This window comes from Tauraco erythrolophus, chromosome 10 (genome assembly GCF_009769465.1).
Source record: "Tauraco erythrolophus isolate bTauEry1 chromosome 10, bTauEry1.pri, whole genome shotgun sequence".
Lineage (NCBI taxonomy): Eukaryota > Metazoa > Chordata > Aves > Musophagiformes > Musophagidae > Tauraco > Tauraco erythrolophus.
Window position 1 is genome coordinate 5,669,037 of NC_141474.1, and position 25,153 is coordinate 5,694,189.

The window sequence follows — 25,153 nt, forward strand, 5'->3', positions numbered from 1 at the left end:
AATTGTGGCAATAGAGCATCCGAGTATCGGGGCCTTGGAGTGTGGTTGGCTGTTTTCCCATTGTCTTCTGCTCTGTCCGTCAGGTTCCTAACTAAGCGAGAACAGAAGCTGATGCAGCGTCGACAACATGCTGAAGAATTGTTGGAGTGGAAACGCCGCCTGGATGCAGAGGAAGCAGAAATACGGCGGATAGAAAAGCAGGCTCTAGCTGCCTGGGACAAAGAGCTGCTCAAAACCAAAATAGCCAAGAAAGACCTGGGGGATCAGAGAACTGAGCCCAAAGGTAATAGGGAGTGGGGGGAAGTGATGCAAATGACAAGAGTAAAGCATAATTTGACATGACAATTGCTAAAGTTTGCACTTTCTTCCTTTTTTAATGTTTTAGTGGTAGTGACTCTTCTCCGGACACTCTTAGAATCTTAATTTCTGCACTCTTCACTGCCTTATGTTTCTTGTTCTTTTAGCCCTGTTTTACACCTTATTCAAACGTGTATTCCTTCTTTGCTGTGTATCTTCTCAATTGAACAGTGCAGCATAGGCCCATCAGATGTTTCTACATACAACTTAAACTCTATTTCTGCCTTTCAAAACAAAAATACTGCATGATCTTTTGCTAGTCGTCTTCCAAAATTACTCCATTAAAACCATTTTCCCCCTGTAGCGCTGTTTGAGTGTCTGTCCTGTTAGTCTTATTACTGTTGATGAGGATGACTCTTACCAGGGGCTGCTTTCCCTTTGTCAGTGTTTTCCAAAAAAATCAAAGCATTTTTTTCTTCCCTCTGTTGTTAACGCAGTATAACTGTTCGAAATCTGCCACTATGCTAAAGCGTGCTAGGATGTAATTAGTATAAATGATGCTATTGTGAGGAAAAATAAGTTCCCAGATTTTGAGAGCTACAGCTTTACTGTTCTGTCTTAAGTGGCCCTTACTTTCAGCATGAAGCACAGCAAACTGGATTGCACTGGGAGAAAATAATGAAACTTCAGGATTGTTCTAGAAATAATCAATTTTCCAGTTTTTTTCCCCCCACTTTACTGAAAGCAGGCAACGTGTCCTTTGAATGTGCAAAGGGAATTCAGAGTTATGCGCTATTATGCTTGTTACTGAAAACAGTCTTGTGGATTTTAGGCATTATAAGACATTTTGAAGATTATATGTGTACGAGTCATTAAGTTCCAATGGACAAAAATTCAACATGAATGCTGAATTCTCATCAACAGATGAGAAAATGCACTGGCTTTCTGTTAATCGTATCTCCCAGTAAGCAATGGAGCACGGCCCTGCTTCAGAAGTGCCTCTCCCCCAGCCTTTGCTCAAATATTGAATAGTTCTCCGTGGCTGCTTCAGTAATGCTGTGACTCCTGCGGAATTTAGTAAACAGGAATATTGAAAACCCAACTTATTATTTTACTTGTTGCCAGTTGAGAGACTCATAATGAAATCATAACATTAAAATGTTTCCTGCAGCTACCGTAAAAGGAAGCAATCAATTCTAAATTCAAGATCTGGCTTGCAGATTATATGCTCCTCCATGACTTCTTCAGACTAATAGTGACTCTTGCTGGGGTATGGTCAACTGGAAGGACAGGTTTCCCTAATGATCTTTTTGGAGTGCGTTGTCTGGAAAATGTTAAAATGTCCTGAAAACCTCTTTATTTTAGACGTTCAGCAATCACTAAGAACATTTGGTAGTCTTAGATCATAGCTCTCTAGAAAACATACTTGTTCTTGCTAAATATTCCACCCTTGGTGTCTAGGTGAGTGAAATATCACTTACCAATTTGGCATGTATTGGTAGCAGTTTTGCTTTATATGCAGGCAGCAGTATCTCTGAAGGCATGTAAGTCGGTGCAAGTTCTTAGGTGCTTTGTTTTTTTCTCTCATTATTCCGTCTCAGAAACGGCTAGTGAAGAAGAGTCTCCAGTGCCTTCTTGCTCTCATCTGAACAGTGAAAGCTCTATCCCAGAAGATCTTGGCAGTCTAGCTGCTGAGTCTGTCCCGTCAGGGACTACGGGCCGTGGACAGCCAGAAAGCCCAGATCAGAGTACAACTAATGAAGAAATGGCTTATTCGGAAGAGTTCAAGTCCTCTACCTCCCCTGGCAAACTCGTGAGTGAGCTTTTTATGCTATATATATCCTTACACTTGTAAAAGGCTATCAGAGAAGCAGTAAGTATAGCTGTCCCAGTTGTCAAAGCAGAAATTAAACTATTCTGTGTGTTTGCAATACTGTTTTTACATTACTGTGAATGAACACTGTGATCAGATATGCTCTTTGAATTCTTGAGGAAAAATTGCTTCAGCACGAAGTTCAGGTATTTTTAAACCTGCGGGTAGTCTTGCAAAATGTTTTGCGTACGTCACGTAGGTATTTAGTATTCATTGGTGGAACACTGACCCAGTTTACCAGAGTGAATTAGCTGTAGGCTAGCTTGTTGCCATTGTATAAATTCTTTGAGGTTGTGGAAACTATGCTCTGTTTTTCCGCTTTGCTTTACTTGCAAGTAGTATATCCCAAAATATAGCTATAGGATGAAGCAGCAGAGCTGTGGCCTCTTGCACAATCCTCTGGGTTTCAGATTATGTCTTCTTGCTAGCTAATTCTACCTTATTGTTGTATTCCATCTTTTATTTCTACTTGGTTGATAATTTTGATGTGGTTCGTCCTGATAACTTTGCCCTGTGCTCAGTGAGGCAGAAAATGCAGTGGCTGTGAGGTAAAAGAACTGCTCATCTAGACTTATTACAAATACTTTATTGAAAAATTTGCTGAGAAGGTAGTGAGGTGAAATGTTTAATATGTGCTAGAGGTTACGTTCAAGGTGTGCAAAAGGTTTGTGGTAGTGTTGCAGCAATAAGAGCATTTTGGAAGAATATTTGCTCTTAGAATTTTTGCTGGCTACAAGGAAATGGCGCTCTGTTGTTTTACTGATTTAGAATGGCATCTTGCACCTCTTACATGAAATGGTCCTTTTGGTTTCACAGGTATGCCTGGTATGGGTTCTTATTGGCATGGTTGGTACCAAGTCAGATTATGTAAACTGTATTGAACACCTGTGAGTCAGAACCATGTCAGTTCACTCAAGTAGTAACAGAGTAGTCTAAGCCCGCTTGCTGAAATCTGAGCTCGAAGTAAGGAGTCAGCTATTGCTGCTCTTGGTATTTTTGTTTTACTGTCTAGCAAACTAAGATTAAACTCTTCTTAAGATAGCTGGATAGGTACCACTGCTTATGAGGTGTTCTCTAGTCATGCAGTTCTTTCCTTGTAACTACCTCCTGACGACAACCATCTCCTACTTTCAAACTGAGCTTTACAAGCTTCATTTATTTGTCCTTTTCTTCTCCTAGTCTCCTCCCAAAACCAGCATATCTGTATCAAAGCAAGATTCCAGCAAAAGCAGCCATAGAACTGGAGGACAGCTACGCTCACCTGTGAAGTCTCATCAAATATCTCACAACTGGTCTGATGAATCTTTGTCTATGACACAGTCAGGTAAGTGTAATATCTGCTTGCATTTAATTTGCTTTTTCAAAACTTTTCCTCTTAACAAGTAAACTTGAAATGCAGTCATAGATTTAGGGGGCAGACAGAAATTCCTGGACATTGCCAGGGTTTGGAGTTTTGCGAGAGTATTTTCCAATGGTGTGATTTGATCACTTCAGCTTAAGAAGATCTTAATGTAAGAAGGTCTGTATATTATCTCTTCTTTTAGAAAGCAACGCAGGTTCCTGCAAACAGGTATGAAGAAGATAAGAGTCAACAGTTAAAGTGGTTTTAGAATTTAAAATACCAAGGTTAGCTGCACTTTTAATGGATCACACGTCTCTACGCCTCGTGTTATAAGAAAGCAGAATATGGTTCAGCAGCATATGAACATGATCGTCCTCCTGAACACAACCTGGCTCCAGAAGCAATAAAACTCTGTTACATGGCAGTATGAGTGAGCCTGTTGGACCTGCTCTGGCATGTGCAGAACAAATGGATGCTTCAGGACATCTGTTTTTATTTTTGGAGGAGAGTTTGAACTGTGTGTGCAGTAAAATAGGGTCTAAGATTGCGTTTTGAGCTATAAAATACAAGATCTACTATATGGGCTCTTTATCGCAGGTCTTGTATCCAGTGTCTGAGTTGGCTACCAGTAAATGCTGAGGGAGAGAATATTAAAAGTGGACTGGTACAGAGTGGTCCCTTTCCTGGTGTGTTCTCACAGTGTGAGTTATGTGGATTGCGGGACTGCCTGAGCCACCACTCAGTGGGTCACCATCATCAGCTCTGTTAAGCTCTGAAAGCTGTTTTGAACCTTTCTGTACTTTTAGTCCCTAAAACATCTTATATTCCATAGTGCAGTTGACAGAGCATCATAAATTATTTATTAACAAATGAGATAGCATTTTCCTGCTTGTTTGGGTTTTTTTTTTTAATTCCCTAAATGATCAATAAGTCTTTAATGGGAGAAGAATTAGGTGGTTCTGTATGTACTAGCCGTTTTTTGTGATAGAGGGATAACTTACTGGCCTCCATACCTACCCAGTCTTCATGATGCTTGATGTAGCAACCTTAATAATCTTTTATGTTGGTTTTTTTGGTTGATACGTATGTAAGTGCAATAGAAACACAGTGATTTTGAGGCAACTGTTTTCCTGCTGGACAGAGAAACGAATACGTAACACCTAGATATTTGCACTGAGTAATTTGTACTGGGATTCTGTCTGGAGAGCACTTGCAACACAGTGAAGCATTCCTCAATTTGACCAAGTTATTTTCAAGTTGTGATGGAGAAAGCACATAAGGAAGCCATTTGGAAAAGTAGAGCAGGCAACAGTGATCATGAAACAAACTTTTTTATGTGCAGCTTTTGATTTCAAATGCTGAAGAAGAGTATAAGAGGTGGGAAGCCGATCAGGATGGTGCTGGTTTCACAAGAAATCATTCCTTTGTAAAGAGACAAATCTTCCAAGCTGCTTAGTAGCAATGAAGTCATTACTCTGTCAGTCCAATGCCTGCGTAGACAAGATCGTCAAAGATGAAAACATGTGCAGATCTTTCCCCTATGAGTTGATCAAGAAAAGCTATAATTACTTAGTGGTCACTTACTGCTTGGGAGGAGTTGTTAATTACAGTGGCATCATAAAGTACTCCTGATTAGCAAGTACGATTCCATTCTTTTTTGTGCTGGTTGTTTTTTGTTTGGTTTGTTGTTGTTTTGGTTTTTTTTAATTTCATTCTCTAAATGGTTAACAACAGTTGTTGATGGAAAAAGAGTACAGTAGTTTGATTGTATTTACTGGCTGTTGTCAATGATGAAATCCTTCATTATGGTGGTTTGTTCTCTTGAGAAATGAGATTGACTAGCAAAATGTCCAGCTGTTCCTTCTAGCTGACCAAATAACACTGGTGACTTACTTTCTCGGATGTTCAGTAAAGCAGTTGGTGTTTATGAGCATCCAAGCCTTTTGGTCCAGAAAACATTATAGCTAATACTGAGCATGAGCAAAGCAAAACAGCCAAGATCCTTCTCTCAGGAGCTGCAGCTGCTGCTATAGAAGAGGAAGGGGAACATCAGCTTCAGGGAGAAGCTCCAGTGAGGCTGTGTCAGATAAATATTTGGAAGAGTTTTTGATACTTAATTGTGGTAGCAGCAATCTGGGACAAGGATCTTGTTTTGCATTATGTCAGTATGCGTTTAAAACAAGAAACAAGTGGACATAATGAGGTGGATGGAAAAGAGTAAGTAATGAGACACTGAGGCAGTCTCTCTATAAAGCCTGAGAGGCTTAAGAGACTTAGGAGGTTGTTACTGCAGAAACAACGAAAGTAGCAGAGTTACTGGTAGCATGGGGTGATCATGCAGAGAATGGATCTAAGTGTTTGGAGACAGTGTCTCAAGGGAAAAGAGGTAGAACATCAGAAGGACTGGAAGACCAGGTTGCAGGGAGTTCTGGGGATGGAGAGGAATGGAGAAGATCTTATTAAAATTACTAAGGGTAGTGATTAAGAAGAAATTGTTCAGGTGGAAAATAGCTACAGTCAGTGATGGCATTAGAGGAAGGTCTGTAAAATTGAACTTGGAGCAAAGACATGCCAAGTACAATAGCTTTGTATAAGCTATTAATGAGTAGTTCACCACGTGTCTAAGCTCAACCCTACTCCCATTCACTCTGAATAAATTGTCATCCTGAGGTGTGACAACAGTGAAAATCTCCTCATTGTTCAAATTGACTTTCCTTCCAACTGTTGACCAGTCAGCTCTCCATCACACAGATGTATTTAGTCCAGGTGGCAGGAAATCCAAGCGGGCCAGAAACCTAAACTGCTTTTGGAGTCCTCTGTTGCAAGTGAAATTCTCATCAGTGAAGTGTGCCTTGTAGCTTGAAACTGTATATTGTGGTTGTAAACAAATATTTCAGAGATATTTTTGGTATGCATCTTTGAGTTGTCGTATTTTTAAATATGACTGAAAAGAATTTATTTCTGCAACAGCCGACATAAGCAGTCAATGAGGTAGCAGCATAAACATGGGGGGTTGATGTGAGCAAGTTTGGTAACAGACTTTAAAGTATCAGAGCCTTTCTCTTCTAAACTAAGGAAGATGCAACACTTTTTCATATGTTACATAGTAGTGTTGTGAATCTGAGATCCCCTCATGTTACAGTTAACGTGTTGACATTAAATTCCTTGATATTTTGCTTGGACCAAATTTTGTATTTATTAAATGACCGTTCGTTGCTTTGTGTAGAATTGTTTTGTGAGGTGCAAGCTTACGAAGACTAAAACTAAACTTTTTCAGAAACCACGTCTGACCAAAGTGACATCGAAGGACGAATCAGGGCCCTGAAGGATGAACTACGGAAAAGGAAATCTGTGGTTTACCAGCTGAAAAAGGAACAGAAAAAGAGACAAAAGGAGAGGCTGAAGGCCCAGGAAGCCAGCTTGATCAAACAACTGGAGGTTAGGAACAGTAGGAAGAAGGGCGAAGTAAAAGATGGATAAATCATTATAGTATGGATGTTGTTGGCAGAATATTGTATCGACAGCTGTGAAAGACACATCCTTGTGACAGAAGTGTGACTGTGTTCTGGCTATTTACCTGTTCTCGATAATGAACCAGACCCTTGAGGCAAAAATGCTGTTCCCTTTTAGAATGTGTTATCTTTAATGAGTTACTAGTTGTGTTCAGGGGGCTTATGTATCCTAGCTTGGATTAAAGAGTGATGCTTATGTAATCTGTCTTTTAAAGTAAAGTATTAAAATTTCTAGAATTCACAGCTGTAGAGCTTTAGGAAGTTAAATAGATTGCTTTACAAAGAAACCCAATGTATCCTTTATTCATTTAATATGTTTTAATTGCTGAATTGTACTAATGGGTTAGTACACTAACAACCATAACTGTTTTCCATGTGCAGTCGTATGATGAGTTTATCAAGAAGACTGAAGCAGAGCTGAGCCAAGATCTGGAGGCATCACCAACAGCCAAACCTCAGATTAAAACTCCATCCTCAGCTGCTGCTGAAAAGCTTAAGATCAAGGCACCACCGCTCCATAGGTAACTGGAATTTCTTCTTCTTTTTGAGATTATTCTGAAATTGCAGTAAATGCTGTTTTAGCAGAAACCATGAGTGCAAGGAAAGCTGGTAACTGCTCTTCCTTAAAGCACTGGACAGTGGCAGTATCCTGTTGACCTATTAGCTGGTGTCATCAGACTCAAAACAGATAAGATGTACTGTCCCTGTAATCATATGCATCTCACTTTCGTCCTGCCCAGTCTTCTAGATCCTGTTTTCAAGTTCTTTCTGAATAATAATTTTTAAATTGTGCAAGAATGCACTAAATAGTCATTTGGATTACTGACCCAAATTTTTTCCCGTTTTGGTCACCCATTTTGCCTGCCACGCTGCGTGAGGCAAACCATTCATCTTTGCAACTTAAATTTGGCTTAGATACTAGGTTTTTAAAAGAGAATTCAACTGACTTCTGCACTTTCTACTGTATTTTTAAGTGTTTCATTTTTTCCAGCAGATGGTGCAATTTTAGTGTATTCAATTAAAAAAAAAAAAGTTATTTTCTTTTTCTCATTTTTGGCTGCAAAAAAGGTTAGTTTGATTACTCTTCCTAGAAAATTACTTTCCAGGACTTGCCAAACTCTCCTCTCTGTCCCCATTCCTGTTTTCTAAGGTCACAGTATGTTGACAAACCAAACTGTTTATGTCATCATTGATGTGATATTATAATTATAGATGCTTGTATTTCCATTTTTATGTATTAAAAAAAAAACAAACAAACACTCTGATGTAACCATGGTTTGTGCAATTTGATTTTTCAACTTTAGACCTGAGACGGCTAAAAACTGGAAATCACTGGCTGAATCAGAGCGATCCAGAGCATCTCTGGAATCCATTTCGGAACATGCAGGTATGTGACTGGAAGAATCTGTACTACAGGTGAAGATCTTGAAGACTTACTGTTTTAAACATCTTTGATTTTTTCCTTCTTGATTTAAGAAGAGGTTTGAAGAGAGCATGCAGACTTTGTAAAACCATAATGATCAAGCTATATTTTTCACTATTTTTACTTAGTAGACTTCTGCTTTTGCTGTTTCCTGTATATTCAGTATTTAGTTTTACTTTTGCTGAGGTTTCTGTGAAACCATAATTACATGACAATCTTTTTCCTTTCTTTTGTTTCTTGCTCCTTTATTACTTGAGGAAAGTAAGGAAACCAAAAATAATGGAGGCTTTAGGAATAGACTTTTAGGAATAGGGATTTTTTTTTTAGATACTTTTCAATGTTTTGCTCATTTGATCATTATCTACCATTTTAATCTTGGTTGGTTTCACGGCTTGCAAACAAACAACCAAGCCCTTGCCTTGGACTCGATATTGTATGGTGATAGGAAATACTGGTACAAGGGACAGAATCAGAAAGAAAGTGTTGGAACCCTGGAACTGAAAGAAATGTTGCTCGTGTTCATAGGACAACTAGAAATGCGTGTCTCTGAGGCACCAGTTTGTATCTTCTTTTACCATAGAAACCTTGATGTTAACTTTGTTGCCCACAGTTGCAGTTTTCAGTAAGACAGTGAAGGCTGTACAATCTGCTGTAATTCACTTTTTATTTTCCTTCAAGATGCTGTGTCATCAAGAACTGAGAGATTCATGTCTGTGCACACCAGGAAGGTGGTTGTGACAGATGTTCATGCAGAAGAACCTTCTGGAACATCTTCCTCGGTTTTAATGTATCTAAGGAGTTCCAGAGCAGGATCTGGTGATTCCTTAGATAATGTACCCCCATCATCTCTTCTTAAAGACATGAAGGGCATTAGCAGGATATCCCATGGGTCAATGAACAATGTGGTAAATGCATCCAATGATGAGGCTGCCTTCAGTCATAAATCTGAGATACCGGAAGACTTAGAATACATAAAGTCCGAGGAGTATGAGATGGAAGGTTCTCACGTTAAGCCTTTGGAGAGTTCTGATGTCTTGTTGACATTAGATAAAGAACAGGAGAGCTCACTGGACATCCTTCCAAAGAAAGTCCTCTGTTCTGAGAATGAACACACTCAGAAGGAGCTCTTTGGTTTGGCTATGGAAAGTCTTCATGGTAAAGAAGAAATCTTAGAACAGACACTGGCAGATAAAGATGCAGTAACTGGCCCAAGCGTAGAAGAATCTTCTTGCAAACTGAGCAAATCAGCAGAGGAAAAAGGTTATCTGCTTTCAGAGCAACTCTTTAGTCAAAAGGAACCATTGTACCTTGAAGACTTTGAAGTATCCTCTTCCAGAAAACAAGTATCAGCTGAAGAAACACTTCCTGAGGAATGTTACAAAGATGACTTTGAAGCATCTCTTCTCTCTCCTACCGGGGATGCTCAGTCACTGACAGAGCGGTCACAGCACACGCAAACCAGCAGAAGTAGATCCACCAGCCTTGGCAGTGAAGGCGAAATCAGTGAATACCTCAGTGACAGGTCTCTCTCTCTCTCTGGCAGCATGCATTCGGAGAGGTTGTTAGAACTTAAGTCCCCAACAGAACTTATAAAAAATACTGAACGCAGAGATGTGGAGCAAGAACTGGCCCCTGCCGAATCACCGCTGTGGGCCTCTGTTTCGATCACAGAAGAAGCAGATAGTTTGTCAAATTTTAACATTGGCGACAGAGTACTTGTGAGTAAAGTCCAACCTGGAACATTGCGATTCAAAGGTCTGACGAAGTTTGCCAAAGGGTTTTGGGCTGGTGTGGAGTTGGATAAACCTGAAGGGAACAATAATGGAACTTATGATGGTATTAAATATTTTGATTGCAAACAAAAGCATGGTATTTTTGCTCCTCCTCAAAAAATCTCTCACATTACAGAAAGTATTGATAGCCATTTAGACACAAATAAGGATGAAGACTCGTTCTTCGATGATAGACTGGAGAAGCAACACAAAGCAGAGCAGAAAGGCAAAGGAAGTTTCAAACCTAGCAAAGAGAATGAACCGCAGAGCAGAGATGCAACAGAGAACTATTCCCAGGATAAAGCTCCTGCAGATACAGCTGTTTTGAAAGCCTCAGCTGGGGAAAGGGTTGATGAAGAGACATCTTTTAAAGCAAACACCATAAAGGAGATTTCTGTACCTACTGAATCACTTGCCCAAGAGCAGTCAGTGGTGGATTATCTGAGGCATGCTGTTCAAGAGAAGGCCAGCCTTGCTCCTCTCATTTCTGGTGTTGTAGATGAGATTTCCACTGTTCAGTTGGATGACATCTCAGATTTCCTTTCTGAAAAACTAGAGAGGCAGAAGACTCTGGGGGAAGAATGTGCTGAAAAGTTAGATGATCTCTCTCCTGAAGTTGTGGAGAAGCCTGCAACTCCCCTTCTAGATTTGCTGACAAAAGAAAAGAACCAGTTGGAAGCCCAGCTTAGACTACCACTTACAGAGGAAGAAAAGTCAAAAGACCAACTGGAAAAGGTCAGTTTGCTGACAGACAGTCTACTTAGAGATTTTGTGAAAGACACGGTCAATCAGCTACAGCAAATAAAGAAGGTCAGGAATGAGAAAATCCAGCTCAGTAACCAGGAGCTCTGCGATGTGAAGGAGGAATCCAGTATCCCATCCCAGCAGGTAGAAAAGCAGATTCCTGACGGACTGAATAACTTTTTCCTAAATTCTGATTTGGAAGATGAAAGAGAAGAACTTTCCTCTCCAGACATGTGCCCCAGACCAGTAAGTAGCAGACATCTTGCAATGATTTATTTAAGAGTCGAATGTTCCTTTGACCGATGATGATTGAACCTGAGGAATGCTGTGTGGCACCACTTTGTTTTCTCCCAGGTTCTGTTGGGTGATGTGGAGATTGCCTGTGTGTTTGTCTCTTACATGTGTGTTCTTGTGTATCCCAGTTCACAGCTCGTTTTGGCAGCCCTGCAGGCCAAAAGACACATTTTGGCACATGGAAGTGAAAAATAGTTCATTTAGGTTGCGTTCTGCTTACATGTTCAATTTGTATTTAATCCTTACCCTCAGTTTTTATTCTAAAAATGGCCAAATAGACTGTAAACTTACCCCTGTCTGTTCTTGACACTAAACAATCATCCTCAAACATAATTAGTTGCTGTGGAGGTCATTGAGGTGTCAGACTGCTCTATCCACTGCACTGATAGATCGTGACTAGCGGAAGTTGAAGCATCCTCAGAACAACCGTTAATGATACAGATACAGACTTGGCCTTTCTGCTGAAGATCCCAGTAAACCTGTCTGTTTTGCCATGGATCCCAATATATTATCATCACGGAAAGCTTCAGCCCATTTCAGCAGAGCGAGCACCGCTCAGTCACTAAAACAGCCGTCACCTGCTAAAAGCTTTTAGGCTGTTGATTTAGATCCGAGACTGCTGGTAAGTGAAGTGAAAAGTTGAGTGTCACGTTATGGGTTTTTAAAGCACTCAGCCTTTCATAAACAGCTGAACGTTAGGACGGACAGTGGGCAGGACGCATAGACTTTTAAGCTCTCTAGGAACTCTCTGAAAGCATTCATCAGGAGTGGTAGAAACCTCAGGTGTTTGGATCAAAACATTTCTAATATTACTGTAGGCTGTTGTTTTTTTTTTGAGTATTGATGCGTATATCACCAATTACATCAGTAGAGCGTTTGCAAATGTAAGTTGAGTTAGACAACAGTGTGACACTGCTTTTGTATTTACTGTGGCTCTTAATTCACAGGAGAGTCCAGTGTTTGGTGCCAGTGGTCAGGAAGAGCTTGCCAAGAGACTGGCAGAGCTGGAGCTCAATCGGGAGTTCCTGAGTGTGCTGGGAGATGATCAGGACTGGTTTGATGAGGACTATGGCCTGAGTTCCCGTAAGGTCCAGCAGAAGCAAGCTGAGGAGCCAGCAGTGCTGCCCAAGGTAGAACAGCAGAAAGTGCCCACAAAGCCGTGTGAGGAGCTTTTGGCGGTCCCTCATACTGCGGTGGAGGTGGAAGGTATGGTGCATGCAGCAGCTGAGGAACTCTGGAAACTGAAAGAGCTGGGTCGTGATCTTCAAAGCTTCAGCCTTCATGCAGATCTTAGTAGTACCCTCAAAGAGCAGGACACAGACACAATAAACAAGCAGGTTTATAAAAAGGTACAGTCTTCAGGCATTTTGTTCTTGTCCTTTGAATGTTTGCCATGGACAACAGCAGCCTTAACTTCTACTACTCTCTTTGTTAAGGTGGTATTTGATTTAACTAGAGAGATCTTTGGGGAAATCTTTGCCGAGGATCCTAATCTAAATCAGCCCATTTGGATGAAACCGTGTAGGATCGCGTCTGCTTACTTTCGCCGAGTAAAAGATCCAAATGATCTGGATGAAATCAAGGTAGGAAGAATTCTTTGTCACACCAGGAAGGTGAGATGAAAAATATTGTACTGGCACTTGCCTGAGTGTTAAAAAATCGTAACAGGTGTATCCAGCAAGAGATGAGTTGAGAAGAGAAATAAGCTTACAAATCTGAAAGGGAGTTTGTCAAAAAGATGCTTTTTTCTCAGCAGATTTGCCTCCCTGTCCTTTTCGCTGGTACTGGTTGCTTTTAAATCTTAGTCCTCTGTGCAGGACTGCCAGGATGACCTTGTTCTTATAAAATTGGTATGCTGACAGACTGCTGCTTTAGCAGATTTCAGTGTAACTCTGTATGGGTGTATTGGCATGGATTCAACAGTAGGGTTAGGCCAAATAGGATGAGCTGGATTTTTCTTTACTCGGACACACCTGTGCCAGCCTCACTGATGACAGTGGGAGCAGCCCAGATGGACCCAAAATTTAACTGGTGAGGGCAAGCCAGAGGAGATCTCCTGTTATTGGTGGTAGTGCTCAAGAAAGGATGAAACCCAAAAAAACTAGGGCCTGACTGGACCTAGGTTGAACTTACAGGACTGGACATTTTGAAAAAAAATGTCTCCCTGAAAGCACTCTACAAAGAACCTTCCATACAGCTCATGAGGTCACAAATTAAGACTTGCACTTGTACTGTTTCTTCTGAAATTTTGGAGGAGGGGGGGGTGGGGGGGGGTGGCTGTATTTTGATTAGCCTGCTGAAGATACCACATGTTTACTGTCTACAAGACAGAAATAGTATCTAGATCACTCTTATTATTGAGAAGATTTTCAAAAGTGTGTGGCAGGGGAGAGCAGGGGCACAGGACAAGGCCACCAAACTCCCACTCGGCCTTTCTTTAATATTCTTGCATAAAATGAATTGTCATAATCTCCTCTTTGCCGTACTGGTTAATTGAAAGTTTCTGTTCTCAGGATTGTTGCAGCAGTGGGTGTCTTTCCCCCTCACCCCCTTCTGGATTTAATAATTGTTCTGCCTGTGTAATGCTGCCTCAAACTTTCACTGTAACTGTCTTGCATACACCGTATGTCTCTTAGCTAAACAGAAAGCTGTTATGCATTCTATAATGTGGCTTTTTAGGGCAGGTACTTTGTGCATACGTTTCATTTCTTAGCTCAAATGTGATAAATCTCACTTTTACTGTTCTGTAGAGCTTCATTGCAGCTGAAGTACTGAAGTTGTTCAGCCTGAGGAAGGAGCCTAATCACAAAATGGACTGGCAGAAGATGATGAAATTTGGGCGGAAGAAACGAGACCGAGTGGATCATATACTGGTCAGTGGATGAAAATAAGCAATCACATCAGATACTGTCCACCAGGCTGAAGTGTGACATATGATTGTGTTTTTCAGTATTCCGTCATGCCATTTAAAGAATACAAAATGTGCCTGAGGTCTTGGTGGAAGGTGTTTAATTTTAGAGGGCATCCTATTGACAAAAACAGAAGCCCAGTGCCAGTGAAGTAAGGTGACTTGAGTGAATTCTCTGTTCATGCCTCCTGATTTGACTGATTTGCCCACTCCCAAAAGCTTAAAGCATGAATTTACAGAAGGAAGCATTGAAATATGACTGAAAGGAGAGTAAACTTTTTCTTTGGGAAGGAAATATATTTTTCTTCTTGCTTTAATTTAAAATGTTTTTATTGTGAAGTAGTTTTGCTTAACTGGAAACAGTGATACTGAGAACTTAATAGACCGGATTCGACTGAAAGATTGCAAAAGTCATCGGGTTAGAACAGCGAAGACTTCAAAGAGGCAGTATGGGACATGATAATCCTTAGTACAAGGTAACTGGTCTCCCAGAAGATACCCACATCTAAGCGTTTCCTCAAAGCTGAGCAAGGAGCAGGACTTCTGCTCCTGTAGTACTTGCCACTGGGGCAGAGGCAGTTTAGTGTTAAAACTGCATAAAACAGAGCACGTCTGGCTGTGTACTAGTTTTTGAAAGTTACTTGTTGGCTTGCAGGATGATTAACATCTTTATTGGCTATAATGATAGTGAAGGTTCTGCTTGGGAATATGAGTCGTCATTAACACCGTGCTTCACTTAATTATACCTGAAATTGATTCCACACACGCGCACATATAAGGAACTTCAAGTCGTGGGTCGTGTGGTCGTTTAATTGCCCATCAGTGGAAGGTTTCCAACACAGGCTTTTTCCCAGGGGTTTAATTTTAATTGAATGTAAATAGGATGTGTTTGTATAGGATCTGTGTGTCCTAATACTCTTGATTCTGGGATATGGAGGCTGTTAAGACTTTTTTTGTGCAGGCTTTATGTTTAGGTTCCTGAGAGAACTAATAGTACAACTATTATGCTTGTGTACCAGCTTCCTGATTTCTTTGAACCATACCTGGAAGGAAAGATTCCTGGAAATAGACTGGAAAAAGCTGTTCTAGTTGAAGGCATCCAAAGTGCTTTAGGTGGAGCAAGTTTGAAGTTCAGACGATCTGCTCTGTGATTTACATGCAGCCCCAGACATCAAAGATTAATGGAGCTCTGACAAGTTTGGCTTAATAAATAATGTGTTTAATTTTATTTTGTTCTCACAAGAATCTGGTAATACAGTTTTAGCTGAAGACTGGGAATAACCCTGTGAAGGTTGCAGCATGCCATACTTTAAGAATAAGGCAGTCTCAGGGGCATTGCTAACAAATTTATACTGTAATGTCAGACTATCAAACTTCTAGGTGAAAACCTAAGGAGATAGTGTTCGATTTCTCTTACCTTGTTTTACTAAAATCTCTGTAAAACATGAAGTGTCTGGATAGCTTTCTCTGTCTCCTAGTTAGTCTCCAGCTTCTGCTTAAGATTGTGAGTTCTGTGGCAGATCCAGGGTTGTAAGTGGATTTAGAGGTCTGTGCAAGATCTGCTGCCTATCTGCTAGTAAATGATGGTGTAGCCCTGAACTGAGAGGTCAGTTTTGGAGTTTTCCACATTTTGTTTATAGTATACTCAAGTAGTACAACACAACAATTTCCTGAAAGAGAAATCAAGACTGTTTTGGTAGGTTTAAGTGCTGTAGAAGCTTCTTTAGAAAACACTTTGTTCAAGTTTTTGTGAAGATTGTGATGCGCAGGGGATGTCGTGTGAGTATGTATATGAGCTGATCGATTCTCCACATTCTTTTCCTGCTTATAAAGACAAAGACTGTTAAAATAAACCACGATTTTTTTAAAGCAGAATTAAACATTCCTAGGCTTCTGTTATTTGCATTTAAACATTGATGACCCTTCCCAGCTTCTCCATTTCCCCTTCAAGTAAAACTAACCTTCAAATGAGTTTTCTATTGAGACAATTTACATATTTTTAGTGACTTTGATGAGAGGATTGAACACATCTGACCCAGGAGCTAGGTATGACTAGGGTAGGGGTTTTGATCAGAGGAGAGGGAGTCTGTTGCATACCTCCTTCTCCAGCATATTAGTAATGACCGTCAAAGCGTGACATTGTCTGCCTGGATGGTCAAGTGGCTCTAAAACCAGGAGCCACAGCTGTTTGCTGAATTTCCTTTTGTTTCTTCTGAAGGCATAGAGCAAGTGCCAGGCAGTTCTGCCCAGCTTAATCTCTCCCTGATTGTCCCTGGATATGTCTTTCTAAACCCAATTCCCAGTGGTTCTTTTCTCCACCAAAGGTTCAGCCTTGTGGGGAAGGGGCATGGCAGTAGAAGCACCCTGTGCTGCGCTGGTGCTCTCTGTGATGCTGGGTCCTGTGGGTGACTGTCACACATACGGTCAGCCATCACACCTCCTGGAAATTAAGGGGAGAACAGGATGGATCAGTCCTTCACCTCCTTGTTCTGCCTTGATCTTTGCTATTCCTCCAGTCACTGCATCTTTAGTTGCGTTTTCACTCTCACCTGCTCTTTTCCAGCATTGACACTAATAGCCATGGTTTTCTGTCAGTGATGAAAAAAACACTTTTTCTCTTCTTTTTTTGCAGCACTGTTAACTTTGATCAGGTGTCTCTGTCCTCAGAAAGCATTTGTAATGGGATTTCTTATGAGAGTTCTCTGGTCTGCTGGATAGTTGCTCCGGTTGTTAACAGTTACAGCAAATCTTGGCTTCCATTAAACAAGTACAGGAGGTTCACATTTCTGAAAAGCTACTTTGTTTAAGCTCAAGTTAAAGGAGTGTTTAGGTGTTTGCTTTCTTCTTGTCATGTCCCTTCGTGTTGCCACCTTTCTCACGTGTGCGCTGTCTGTCCTTTCTGGGAGGATCTCAAATGTACACGCAGGCTGAGGTGCTGCGTTTCATTACATCAGGGCTGCCTGCACCTTTCAAACCTTTTTTTTAAAACTACAGCAAGAACCCTCATATCTCCTTATTTAAGTTCAGGTGCTAACAATAGACTGTTTCCACTACTTTTTTTTGCACTTGGGTCTTCAGCCAGAACTCCCTGTGCTGATCTGTTTGCACGAACTCTGCCACTGCTTTCCCTGCCACCCTCCCTTCCCTTTTATGCAGGGCTTGAGAAAGCAAAGCTCACACGATACTGCCAAACCTGTGTTGAGCTTTCACGCCTGAGAAGCCTGCCAACAGAGTGCTGAAAAGTACTTGATCTTGTGACCTGTTGGCTTAACGACTAGAATGTTTATCTCCCTGCAGTTCTGAATCCTGCAACAAAGCAAAGCCATTCCTATCAAGCTGGCTTAATTAGAAAGCACACTTCTGCGGCGCCCGAAATCTAAACCCAAGGGGAGTGCAACAGTAAGAAGAGATCCAAAGCCTGCTTGCACGCGCAGGCGTGCGTCTTAAGATTTCCAGGCACTCCGAGAGTGAAGGGCTGTGAGAATGCACCTGCCTGCCTTCCTCCCGCTGGCCTTTTTCCAAGGCAGTAGTTTATTTCTGGATTTTTGAACTTTCCAGTCTCCAATTTATCTAGTTATTCCTTAAACGTAGTTTATTTTGCACATTTTCATGGTTTTGAATGGGAACCTTCAGAAATTGAAACTTACTAATTTGCTTTCTAAAGTTTCTTACAGGTTATATTCTTTTAAGTGTTGTTTTTTGGGTACTGTTGCATTTATTAGGCAGTCAGCAGGATCGTGCTACCTCATTACCTCCTGATTTTTCTTTCATGTGCATGCCTCCTTGTTTCTTTAAGTGTTTAAAAAAAAAACAACAAAGCACACAAAAACTGTACTACACAGCCTTCTGTATATTGTCACTATTTATTTTTTCCTGTAGGATGGAAGTCAGTTTCATTAAAACTGTTGTTTTCCTGACTTTGCCCAAATGCAGCTTCTCTCTGGTACAGAGAACTTACTTCCTGGTATCAAATACGTGAAGTTTTACTTTTGTCATGAGGATGTACAAGACCTTAAATGCTGTGCAGGTACTGAAGACAATGCTAAGCCCACTTCCATGAAAACCATAATAGTCGCCAAATATAAGCAAACTCTCTCCATTGCTTAGAAGCAGTTTGTAATAATAGGAAAAATAGATCAAACATTTCCCAGACAAAGCAGTGGCAACTGCCTTGGCTCAGGTGTCTGCAGCTAGGGCTGCAAAGCAGCATGGCAGCTTCCACACGTGTTCTGAATACACTATAAACAAGACTTGCCTGCACCTGCAAATTGCACATTCTTTTAGTTTTCCAAAAGTATGCTCGAGGAAGTCCCCCTAATGCCAAAGGAAATTGTGTGCTGTGCCTCTGGGACCCAAAGAGGGGAATGATAGAGGCAAGAAAAAAATTAATCACCTATACTGTTTTTCTTTCTCGATCTTTCTGCTGCTATTTAACATCCAGCCTTTCTCTGCCTGGATCAAGTTACCTTGTCCTCTCCCGTTTACTTGGGTTTCTTTATCTCATGAATCTCTTTTGTTTCTTCCTCCTGGGGCAAAGTAAAGGAACCGTCCCATCACGTTCTTGCAGGTGAGACAGAATAAACAGCAGCTTAGTGTGGATCTGGATATTAAGGTTTGTTTTAAGGGACAGTGAGATCAGAGCTTTTAACCTGCTTGATTATTTTACTCGCTTGCTTCCCCCCACTCCCAGTGTTACGGTCACTAGGTCTCAACTTCGTTTCCCAGCAGGGAAGTCGCTGCTGGCCTGAGAGAGTTGGGCAGAAAACCACATTGATTGGCGTTGTGCAGCTGCTCCCAGTTACCAGTCTTGGATGTCACCAGTCAAGGTCCCTGGGCATCCCCCAGCATTCATCTCCACTCACCTCCTTCATCTCCAGGATCTTCCCCTATTTCTAGGATTTTTCTTCCAGCCAGGATCTTCACCTTCTCCCTTGGGTCTCCTGTTTTCTTTCCCAGACCACTTCTGCTTTTTGGGAACCCTTCTTTTTGGCACCACCTCTTCTTTCCATGACTCCTATCTATCCCTTGCCTTTACTCATCTAAATAGTCTGCAATGCAGACGCACAACACACGACCAGCCTCCAAATTCGTGCTTCTATCTTATGCCTCTTTACTGATGGGAGGATTTGGGATGTGTTGCTATTGTTTAGTCCAGGGCTCATCAAAATTTACAACCAGCACATACTGGTTGCAGGCAGCAAGCTTCAGCTTCAGAGTTCCGAAGTCTATTTCAGACATTCACCCTCACACAAACTTACACCCACTTATCTGCCGCTTGTTAGCATTCAATTTAAATTATTTTTCACCTGCAACACTCATTCAAAGTTTGATTGCCAGTATTATTGCTTCTTCCTTATTAGTAAGGAGTATAATGAAGCCATGAAAGACCTCATCTTTGACGGCTGTATGGGAAAGGAGGGCTGTGCTGAAGCGGAGTGCTCGCTGCAGTAGCACAGAGATTTGTAGGCATGTAGCCTGACTCTTCCAAAGCTGTTCACAGGATGAGATCCCTGCCCCTCTCCCCAGGCTCTCTTAAGAGAGGGAGAAAGGAGCTGTCAGACTGAAACCCCACGTATGACTGAAGCCTTATGAATGGCTACAGACCCTGAAGCAGTGCCGGTTCCCTGGGGTTCCCATCACGGACTGTTCTGGGACTTCACGCTGTGTTTGGGTTATTGAATCATCATTATGCTACTGCAGCTGTCACCTCCAAAACTGACAAGTTTCTGGGTGGTTTAGCTTCAGGCAAAACAAGGAGAGAGGGTGTTGGTGCTATAGCTCTTGTACTCTCTTTGCTTAACAACACTGTTACATATTGATACTGGATTAGTGGATTTTCAGTATGTTTTAACCTTGTTTTGGCAGTGTCGGTGGCTGACCCGCTTGTCTGTGTGGACAGCATAACTTTATTTTGAGTTCAGAGTGTAGGATTTACGGTCAGAGGAGCTTTCTGCTGAAGCTGAGCAGAGAAAGAGCTTTCAGCGGGTTTTCTTTGTCATTTTAAATACAAGTCATGTTTGCACCCGCTCTTTTCTCCAAAGTTTCAGCTTTGCTAGAATCTGTAATACTGGAGTGGTCACTTAGACAAATTTTTAATAAGTTTAATTGGAGATGTCCCATTTGGAGAGACTCTCAATAAGACTTGATTTGCTGAATGAAATTACACGTTTCTGTCTGTTACTAAAACACCTGTTTGCCAGTGACCAGTAAAAGAGGATTTTGCTTGCCAACAATTTAGGAATACAAGGAAATAAATACTCTGAGTTACTCTTTTAGCTGTAATGATACAAAATTCCATTTGTAATAATGCTGTCAAGTCCAGCGAAGCACGAAGTATCCTGTGCAAATGAGCTGTAATATTATCATACAGCACATGTCAGCGTTTTGTCTTCCTTTACAGAAGAGCTGGAAAAGTTAGTTATTTCCTTTAGATTCTCTAATTCTTATTTGAATAAACTGAACTGCAGTGAAGTATTTTCTTTTTCTCCTTTCCCTGTTCAAGGCCTTTGCATGATTTCTTACCAGTTTAGGGTGCGTGGAATTAGCATCTCGCAAATACGCAGTTAGGGACTTTTGTAATGGAGCTTCTGCTCTTGGCCAAGAATATCCCGTTAGCCGAGTTCTTTCAAGTGAAAAACTTGTGCAGGAATATGAAATCCTTTAAAATGGACACTACAGTGAAAGGTAGAAAATGTTCATACAGTGAAATAGCCTGGTTCAAATAGATCTGTGTGCATTTTGCTATTCCAAGCGTTTCCTGTAATCTCTTGCAAAGACAGGTTGTTGGCAGATGCGCGCTGTTTTGGACTCTTTCTGGAACTTTGCAGGGGGTATTGCCCTAGAGCAACAGAATTGTAACGTTTGTTTTGCCTTTTCCTTTCTGCCCTCCAAGGTGCAGGAACTTCACGAGGAAGAAGCGCAGTGGGTGAACTACGACGAGGACGAACTGTGCGTAAAGATGCAGTTGGCAGACGGGATCTTCGAGGCCTTAATCAGGGACACGGTTGATGTGCTGAACCAGATAAATGAGAAACAGCGGAGACTGCTGCTGGTCTGACAGCGCTGAGAATGCACCTACAGCTGCGTAACCGCTGAGCCAACGGGCCTTTCTGCCTCCTGACGTACTCTCCACCCTGCAAGCGCTGCTGCTGGACTTCCACGCGTGGGATTTAAAGGCAGTTGGGGTGTGATTCAAGGAACCCGAGTTTGCATCCGCTGCCACTAGAGACCTCGCACCGGATTTATTGTTTGGAACGAGCTGGTCCCTCGCTCGAGGTACTCAAGACTGTGTGCCAACGCAGTTATGCCACATAACTGCCAGCAGCTGTCTGGGGCCCCAGCCTGGGGCTTTGACATGCTCAGCTTGTGCTCTGAAAGGGCTGGGTTAAGTTGGGATGTTGGCTGTTTTGCTGGAATGGCTGTCAGCCGTCAGTACTCGACTTGTCTTTAGAAATGTGAGTAATTTGGAGAAGAAACGGTTTGGTCAGGTTTTAGTCATGAATGGAGACTTTACCGTACTGAACAGTGTTATAATCTGAACGCTTCTTCTCCTGCAGCCCTAACAATGTGCATCGGTTTCTTCTGCTCCAGAGCCCATTTAATTCCCTTCTCTGTGAAGCTGGTTTTCATCTTTCTTCTGTGATGTGGTACCAAGTATGGTGCCAGCCAGCCCAGGGAAATTAGATGATGTTGCTTTCCGCATTCAAGTAAAGAATTCTTGCTGCTTTTCCGATGTAACTTGCTTCAGTCCTGAGGTGGAGCAAGATAAAGGCCGCCTAATGTCACGCGTGAAAGATGAGCCCGTGGACAACTTTCCTCCTACTGTGTAGCACTTCTCTTCTTGGAGCACCACCTGCTCCTAGATATAATGGATACTCAGGATTTTCTCAGGCACGAGACATGCAGGAGTGGAAAATATTTCCTCACACAAATTTGGCCTTCAATCCCTCAGCTTCCTCCCTTACTGTCACCTAATAAATCGGAGAAGCCATTACTTGAACAATTTAGAGAACAGAGTGTATTCACCAAAGAAAGTGGTGTCCAGTGCTTGACTGTCTGCATGTTTTGTGCTTGTGGGTTTTTTATTTATTTTCAGATAATTTATTAAGTGGATTATAGGAGAGTGTCCTGTGCAGTTGGCTGCTCTGTCTTATGTTTTGAGACAGCTGAACTTGAGAAAGCATCTGTTCTGGAAACTTCCAGAGCCCCATATTCTTCGCACAAAACCTCCAGCTTCTTGAGACAGATACAGGAGGGAAGGTAAGAAGAACCAAACTGCAGTGACCAGGGGTGGGAAGCAAAGGCAGGACTAGGAATGGACCTTCACTGCACTTGGTTTGGAGACAATGGAGAGTTGAGGGAACTGGGCTGAAAAATGACGTGAAACTTCCCTGCCCATCCATTTCCTTCCCTTCCCAGAATTTTGAGGCCATGGACAGCTGTTGATTCAGTGCTGGGCTCAAGTGCAGTGTCCTTCTGCTGAGTGCACATTCCTAACCTGTCCCTCCCATTCTTGTGTTTTTCTCGGAGGAACACAGACAATCTGGGGTCGAATGTCGATGCCTTAATGGTGGATGTCCCTGTTCGCTAACGTGGGACAAGACCCGGAGGAGAGTCACATTCTCCAGACACACTAGAGTGCAGAAAGACACTTTGAAGCCCTTGGAGGTGCCCCAAAGACGCCGCAGCCCATGACAGGCGTGGCAAGGAGATCTCCACCATTTCCTTCATCTGCTTGGTTCTTGGGCTTCCTGCTATGCATACCTCTGCTACTGCTTCCTTTTGTTTTCTCTTCCACCTTTTTTTTTTTTTCTTTTGAAAGCTATCGTTGGAGTATTTGCATTTTGCACAACGACACACAGCTGGTAATTCTTCAGGGACAGCACTGGGAAATGTTGGATTTGTCAGAGGTCCATGCAAATTCTCAGATGTAGTATTGCCAGCACGTCACTTGTGAGTTAATGGTGAGCCATATTCATGGAAGCTTAATGAGTGGAAGAACAAGGAGGAGGTAATGGTGTATAGGAACACCTCCAATGAGCGTATGCATGTCTGTCCTGCAGTAGTGGCCCTTCTGGCTGGCTGGAAGCCAAATAGTCTTGGTGGAGCATTGTTCGGCTTTTTGTCTTACGTGATTCACTTGTCCACATAAAATGTCATGATGCTGAACCAGGAAACTCTCGAATGCTTAAGACAGAAGCAAAGTAAAGCTGCTATATTTAACCAGCATGGTGTCACTGATTGGGTCACCGCCTCAGATTCCCTTTCCTGGGTGTATCTTCTTCAGTAGCGAGGATTGCTATTTTCGTAGGTAGCAATTACGGAAAGAAGGCAGAAACCTGTAGCGTAGGTTTGTGGCTGGGGTATCAGAGAAACACAAGTTAGTTTCTGTTAGTTTCTGCAGCTAGTGTGGCTGGTGTTGACAAGGTTGCCCTGCATCCCCGAGGTTTTTTGGCTGTTCTGCTGCAGGGCCAACATGGCTTTTCTGGTCTGTCCACCAGCGGGGAGAAGGTGGTGCTGTTGGCCTGCCAAGGTACCAGGGACCATTGGAGATCGTATGCCTGTTGTCTTGCTGGCTTGAGTAGCACTATTTTAGTACCCTCAGCAGAAGTAGTAACTATTTTTACAGCTGTCTGGGCAGAAGGAAGCCATGTCTGAGTAATGGCTTTTTTCCTTTGCAAACATCGCCGTGTATTTGTGATAGCAATCCTTGCTAGGAACAACCCTAAAAAGACTTGAACATACGTGAATTGTCTTCTCAATACCTCAAGTGTGTTGAGTTGCTTTGAGTTGAGTGTATGCTCAAAACCTCGAGTGTGTTGAGTACTTGTGGACTGATGATGACAGCGATGAAGCAGTGGTCTGTGTGGGTCACGACTGGTAACAAGGAGTTATGGGGAAGGCTGGAGTCTCACAGGCAAAGGCTGAATTCTCTACTTCTCTCTTCTCCCCAACCTTCCTGATATAAGAACAAGATGGTATTTCTGGGTCCTGGTTATCTTGGTGCAACCACATCAGAAGATTCAAGGCTGAGAAATTTTTCTGAGACCCGTAAGCCGTTTGAGGCAGTGGCTGTCATCACCAGGGAGATGCCATTCCCTCTTCGGAAGGATCTCTGTGCCAGGTGGGAAAGCCCAGGCTTGTGAGGAGAAGTAGCACGAGTACCTCTCTCACAGCAGGATGCTCCCTGAGCCGAGCCATGGAATAGCAGTACTTCTGCCTTTCAGAAAAGGCTCGTTGCTCAGAAGGTGGAATGAGAGATTGAAAAAATCCCGTCTTGTTCACTTTCCTTTCTTGAAAAAGTGGCCTTAGCTTTTTGCAATACTTGAATAAGCGCGTACCCGCAGAGGATCTTCAGTAGCACAGTGGTAGAGACCTTTTAAGTGACTATTCTGCGAGGAGCTGCGTGCAGTTCCGACTTTCATATCCCTTTGCTACCTTAAGAATATTAGGAAAATAAAGTACTTTTCAGCAGAGAAGCAGCTGAATCTTATAAGGTATTTAGTGCATCTGAAGTGTTTACAAATCAACTAAAATGGAGAAAAGCAAACTATTGAACTTATTTGTAATTTAAACGTTAAATGCAAAAATATATACAGATGAAAGAGGAATACTGTAATTAACCTGCATTAACTAGTTTTTTCCTTGACTTTGCAGAGCCTTTTGATACACATTTGCAAAGCCGCCTTCTGGGAGGCTCCGTCTCCCTGTGTACTGTGTTGTGGAGACGCTGAAAAGAAACCCGTTTACTGTGTATGTGTAAATAACCTGGTAACTTGGGGTTTGGGCCAGTTTCAGCTAACGTTCACATCCAGAGCAGCTTTGCACAGTAGACAGACCCAAGGATGTGGAGGGTTTGGGTTTTTTTTTGTAATTAAGAGCTGTAAAATAACCAGGGTGCTCCCTGTGTACACCAGTGTAAATATCTTTGGTAACTGAAATGTACTTTAAGAGAACAAAATCTGTAAATAAACTGATTTATAAATTAA

The 25,153-nt window shown here is 42.0% G+C and overlaps 1 protein-coding gene across 4 annotated transcripts in view; it reads left to right on the forward strand.

Moving 5' to 3' along the window:
- Positions 1 to 25,153, forward strand: part of CEP350 (centrosomal protein 350) — a 78,518-nt gene extending 53,365 nt beyond the window's left edge. For all 4 annotated transcript variants that reach the window (XM_086617797.1, XM_086617798.1, XM_086617799.1 and 1 more), the window contains 11 exons: positions 84 to 283; positions 1,899 to 2,110; positions 3,350 to 3,494; positions 6,790 to 6,950; positions 7,406 to 7,545; positions 8,329 to 8,411; positions 9,126 to 11,209; positions 12,205 to 12,606; positions 12,694 to 12,840; positions 14,008 to 14,130; positions 21,058 to 25,153. In XM_086617797.1, the coding sequence (XP_086473923.1) occupies positions 84 to 283; positions 1,899 to 2,110; positions 3,350 to 3,494; positions 6,790 to 6,950; positions 7,406 to 7,545; positions 8,329 to 8,411; positions 9,126 to 11,209; positions 12,205 to 12,606; positions 12,694 to 12,840; positions 14,008 to 14,130; positions 21,058 to 21,222 (3,862 nt within the window). In that variant the 3' untranslated portion in view covers positions 21,223 to 25,153. The remainder of the gene's footprint in view (positions 1 to 83; positions 284 to 1,898; positions 2,111 to 3,349; positions 3,495 to 6,789; positions 6,951 to 7,405; positions 7,546 to 8,328; positions 8,412 to 9,125; positions 11,210 to 12,204; positions 12,607 to 12,693; positions 12,841 to 14,007; positions 14,131 to 21,057) is intronic.